The sequence below is a fragment of the Suncus etruscus genome, chromosome 4 (genome assembly GCF_024139225.1).
Source record: "Suncus etruscus isolate mSunEtr1 chromosome 4, mSunEtr1.pri.cur, whole genome shotgun sequence".
Lineage (NCBI taxonomy): Eukaryota > Metazoa > Chordata > Mammalia > Eulipotyphla > Soricidae > Suncus > Suncus etruscus.
Window position 1 is genome coordinate 10,555,781 of NC_064851.1, and position 5,254 is coordinate 10,561,034.

Consider the following 5,254-nt stretch of genomic DNA (forward strand, 5'->3'; position numbering starts at 1 on the left):
TAACCCCTGAGCACTGCCGGGTGTGACCCAAAAACCACAAAAAAAAAAAAAAAAAAAAAAAAAAAAAAAAAAAAAAAAAAAAAAAAAAAAAATAATAAAATAAAATAAAATAGGGCTGGAGAGATGGCATGGAGGCAGGGCGTCTTCCTTGCAGGCAGAAGGACAGTGGTTCGAATCCCATATAGCATTCCATTGGGCCCCCCCCAATTGAGCCTGCCAGGAGTAACCCCTGAGCGCTGCTGGGTGTGACACCCCGAAAAAGAAAACCAAAAATAAATAAATAAAGTTTAAAAAAATTGCACCTTGGCTCAAGCCTCCCTCCCTTGGGGTGGGTCCCCCAAAACCTCCCTCCCAGTGTCCCCTTCCTGCCTTCCACCCCCCAGACTTCTCTCCTGGCGCTTTAGCAAGGTCACAGGCCTGGAACCCCCATCCGATTTTCGGGGGGCCCCCGGGGTCCACTCACTCACTCACTCACTCACTCACCTGGGGCCTTGCCTCGCAGCCCTCCGGGGCGCAGGGCCGAACCCCCTCCTGGGCAGGGCGGGCTGCGGCCTCCTGGGAGCGAGGAGTGGGGGGTCCTGGCCAGCCAGGCCAGGCCGGGGACCCCTGGCGGGGCGGGGATTCCCGGGGGGACCCCGGGCGGGGCGTGGCGGGGACTCCCGGGGGGACCCCGGGGTCGGGCTGCGACGCTTTCAGTTTGTTCCGCTGTTTGAAATTGGCGCCGGCGGAGCGTTGCCGTCACGTGACGCGGCGCGGCCAATCAGCGCCCGCCCCGGGCTCCTCCTTCCGGCGCCCGTCACGTGACGCGGGGCGGCCAATCATCACCTGCCTTCATCTCGGCCTTGACGCTTGTCACGGGACACGGAGCGACCAATCAGCGCCGTCCTTGGCCTCCGTTTTTCGGCCGCCGGCACGTGACGCCGGATAGCCAATCAGCGCCCGCTATGGTTTTTTACTTCTGCGCAGTCACGTGATGCGGCGCGGCCAATCGTCGCTAGCCCCGCCCCGGTCTCCGCCTTCCCATCCCGGCCCGGAAGTCTGCGGCGGCTGGCTGGGTGAGAGGCGTCCGGGGGCCGGGCGGGCGGGGAGGTCTTTGTGGCCCTGGGTGGGGTTTGGGGGGGTGTAATGGGGGTGGGGGACCCCCAATCTCACCCCGTCTCATGGTAGCATGATCACTCCCGCCTAGGCCCCCAGACGCCCCTGTCCCTCTCTCTCCCCCCCAGGTCCCCCAGGGTGGACTCGCTCCCTGCCGCCCTTCCCGCCTCCGACGCCCGCACCCCAAGATGAGCTGATCTGGGGCGCCTGGCATCCCCCCGCTCGGACCCCGCACCCCGCAGCTGCCCTCTAGAGCTGAAGGATCCGGGCTCTGAGTCTCACCCTTTCCCTCCTCAGCCTGTGTCTCTGTCTCTCTGTGTCTCTGTCTCTGTCTCTGTCTCTGTCTCTCTCTCTCTCTCTCTCTCTCTCTCTCTCATTTCTGTCTCTCTGTGTCTGTCTCTGTTTCTCTCTGTCTCTCTCTGTCTTTGTGTCTCTCCTCTCCAGTGTTAAGCATTTCATAGGCATGATCAAAAGCTCTGGGCTCTTGTGTCCCCCTCCCTCTGGGTCTCTCTCTCTCTGTCTGTCTCTGTCTCTCTCTGTCTGACTTTCCTCTTCTGTGATGAAGCATTTCATAGACATGATAAAAGCTCTGGGCTCTTGTGTCCCCCACCGCCCTTCCCTCTGGGCCTCTCTGTCTCTCTGCCTTTCTCTGTCTTTCTCTGTCTCTATCTCTGTGTCTCTCTCTCCTCTCCAGTGTTAAGCATTTCATAGGCATGATCAAAAGCTCTCGGCTCTTGTGTCCCTCTCCATCTGGGTCTCTCCCTCTCTCTCTCTCTCTGACTTTCTTCTGTGATGAAGCATTTCATAGGCATGATCAAAAGCTCTGGGCTCTTGTGTCCCCCTCCCTCTGGGTCTCTCTCTCTCTCTCTCTCTCTCTCTCTCTGACTTTCCTCTTCTGTGATGAAGCATTTCATAGACATGATAAAAGCTCTGGGCTCTTGTGTCCCCCATCTCCCCCTTCCCTCTGGGTTCTCTCTTTCTCTCTCTCTGATTCTGTCTCTGTCTCTCTGTCTCTTATCTCTGTCTGTCTCTCTGTATCTGTCTCTGTTTCTCTCTGTCTTTCTCCTCTTCTGCGATGAAGCATTTCATAGACCTGATAAAAGCTTTGGGCTCTTGTGTCCCCCACTCCCCTTTCCTCTGGGCCTCTCTGTCTCTCCGTCTTTCTCTGTCTCTGTGTCTCTCTCCTCTCCAATGTTAAGCATTTCATAAGCATGATCAAAAGCTCTGGGCTCTTGTGTCCCTCTCCCTCTGGGTGGGTGTCTGTCTGTCTGTCTGTCTGTCTGTGTCTGTCTGACTTTCCTCTTCTGTGATAAAGCATTTCTTAGACATGATAAAAGCCCTGGGCTCTTGTGTCCCCCACCCCAACCCTTCCCTCTGGGTTCTCTCTCTCTCTCTCTCTCTCTCTCTCTCTCTCTCTCTCTCTCTCTCTCATGTGTGAGTGGGTGTGTGGGGAGGATCAGGGGGCCCCTGATGGAGAGTCCTAGTTAGGCAGGGCTCCGTGAGGCCTGTGACACCTTGATGGGCCAGGAAAGCTTGGGGTTGGGGTGGCACTTGTTTGGTTTGTCTACACCTTGGATTTGTTACGAGAAAACTGCTGTAAGTAACTTTTGTCTTTTTTTTTTTTTTTGGTTTTTGGGTCACACCCGGCAGCACTCGGGTTACTCCTGGCTCTATGCTCAGAAATCGCTCCTGGCAGGCTCAGGGGACCATATGGGATGCCAGAATTTGAACCACTGTCCTGCATCTAAGGCAAACGCCTCACCGCTGTGCTACCTCTCCGGCAACTTTTGTCTTTGACTTGTGTAAAATAATGGGCTTATTTTTTCTGTTAAAGAAACCAGGGGGTCCGAGCCTTGTACACAGCTGACCCAGGTTCCATCCCTGTCATCCCATATGGTTCCCCCTCTGAATGCAGAGCCAGGAATAAATCCTGAGCTTGTTTCCTGCCTCACTAAACGCTGTCAGGATTCACTCCTGATGGTGCTTAGAGTGGACCATGCAGTGTCCACTTCTGGACTGCAGTTGGGCATGTGTTCCAGCCTTTTTCTGCCCCTCCCCAGCCCAAATTAGTATGCTTCAAATCAGTTTTTTTTGTTTTTTGTTTTGGCTTTTGGGTCACACCGGGTGATGCTCGGGGATTACTCCTGGCTCTTCACTCAGAAATCGCCCTTGGCAGGCTCGGAGTACCATATGGGATGCCAGGAATCGAATCACCGTCTCCTGGATTGGCCACTTGCCAGGCAAACACCCTACCACTGTGCTATTGCTCCGGCCCTCAGTGGGGTATTTTTACTTAGGAAGTTGTGTGCCCCACAGCCTTTAGCTAGGGTTTAGAGCAGTTATGGAGAACTCTTGGAAATCACTGGAATCCCTTCTCTTCCTTTCTTTCTTCCCTGCAGGCATGGGTAAGAACTGGAGTCCCTGGACAGCCAGCACCATGTGGCTTATCACTCCTCTGCTTTTGCCTATTGATGCCTCCCCGGAAAAAACGTGGTCGAACAGCCCCGAAAGCTCAGCTGCAATTCCACCAACAACCATTGGAGGGCCCCAGACACCACTACGGAGCACCACAGCTTCCAGTCACCCACACTCGTGAGGTACCCAGCAAGCCCATTGACCACAGCACCGTCACATCCTGGGTAGGTGCTTTGGACTTGGACCTGGACCTTACTTGGCTTCTCATAATGCTCGTCCTTTAGCTTCTTTTTTTTTTTTTTTGGTTTGTTTTTTTGGGCCACACCCGGTGGTGCTCAGGGGTTACTCCTGGCTGTCTGCTCAGAAATAGCTCCTGGCAGACATGGGGGACCATATGGGACACCGAGATTCGAACCAACCACCTTTGGTCCTGGATCGGTCCTTTAGCTTCTTGAACCCTGGGCCTCCAAAGAAAAAGATTTATAGGGCCACAGCTTAAAAGGTTATACTTTTGTGTAAAATATAAATATGCACGAGTGAGACTGCCTCAGGAACCATGTGGATGGGTCTGATAAAGAATGGAATAGTGTCACACGTTTCTTTGGGGCCGGAGAGATAGCATGGAGGTAAGGTGTTTGCCTTTCATGCAGAAGGTCATCGGTTCGAATCCCGGCGTCCCATATGGTCCCCTGTGCCTGCCAGGAGCAATTTCTGAGCATGGAGCCAGGAGTAACCCCTGAGCACTGCCGGGTGTGACCCAAAAACCACACAAAAAAAAAAAAAAAAAAAAAGAATGGAATAGTGGGGGCGGAGAGATAGCATGGAGGTTGCCTTGCATGCAGAAGGATGGTGATTCGAATCCCGGCATTCCATATGGTCCTCCGTTCCCCGCCCCATGCCTGCCAAGAGCAATTTTTCAAAAATTGAGCGCAGAGCCAGTTGTAACCCCTGAGCACTGCCGGGTTTGACTCCCCAAACAAAAAAACAAAAACAAAAAAAAAAAATGGGGTAAGAGATGAGTAGAAACTTTCTTTAAAAAAAGGGGCTGGGCCCGGAGAGATAGCACAGCGGTGTTTGCCTTGCAAGCAGCCGATCCAGGACCAAAGGTGGTTGGTTCGAATCCCGGTGTCCCATATGGTCCCCCGTGCCTGCCAGGAGCTATTTCTGAGCAGACAGCCAGGAGTAACCCCTGAGCACTGCTGGGTGTGGCCCAAAAACCAAAAAAAAAAAAAAAAAAAGGGGGGCTGGGGAGGACTGGAGAGGTAACATAGAGGTAGGGCTTTAGACTTGCATGCAGAAAGATGGTGGTTCGAATTCCGGCATCCCATATGGTTCCCCGAGCTGCCAGGAGCGATTTCTGAGCATAGAGCCAGGAGTAACCCCTGAGCGCTGCCCAGTGTGACCCAAAAACCAAAAAAATCGGGGGAGCGGGGAACGATAACGCAGTGGTAGTGCTTTTGCCTTGCATGCGGCTGACTCAGGACGGACCTTGGTTCAATCCTCAGTGTCCCATGTGGTCCAAGCTAGCAGCGATTTCTGAGCACATAGCCAGCAGTAACCCCTGAGCGTCACTGAGTGTGGCCCAAAAACCCAAAAAAAGGTGGGGGCGGAGTGATAGCATAGCAGTAAAGCATTTGCCTTTCATGTGGCCAACCGGAACAGACCTGGGTTCGATTCCCGGCATCCCAAATGATCCCCCAAGCCTGCCAGGAGCGATTTCTGAGTGAAGAACCAGGAGTAACCC

The 5,254-nt window shown here is 53.9% G+C and overlaps 1 protein-coding gene across 1 annotated transcript in view; it reads left to right on the forward strand.

Annotated features, from left to right (window-relative positions):
- The first annotated feature begins 3,499 nt into the window (after nt 1-3,499).
- The window catches only part of RHNO1 (RAD9-HUS1-RAD1 interacting nuclear orphan 1), a 4,839-nt gene continuing 3,084 nt past the window's right edge, over nt 3,500-5,254 (forward strand). Inside the window, exon 1 of the mRNA XM_049772119.1 lies at nt 3,500-3,734. Coding sequence (XP_049628076.1) covers nt 3,567-3,734 — 168 coding nt within the window. The 5' untranslated portion in view covers nt 3,500-3,566. The remainder of the gene's footprint in view (nt 3,735-5,254) is intronic.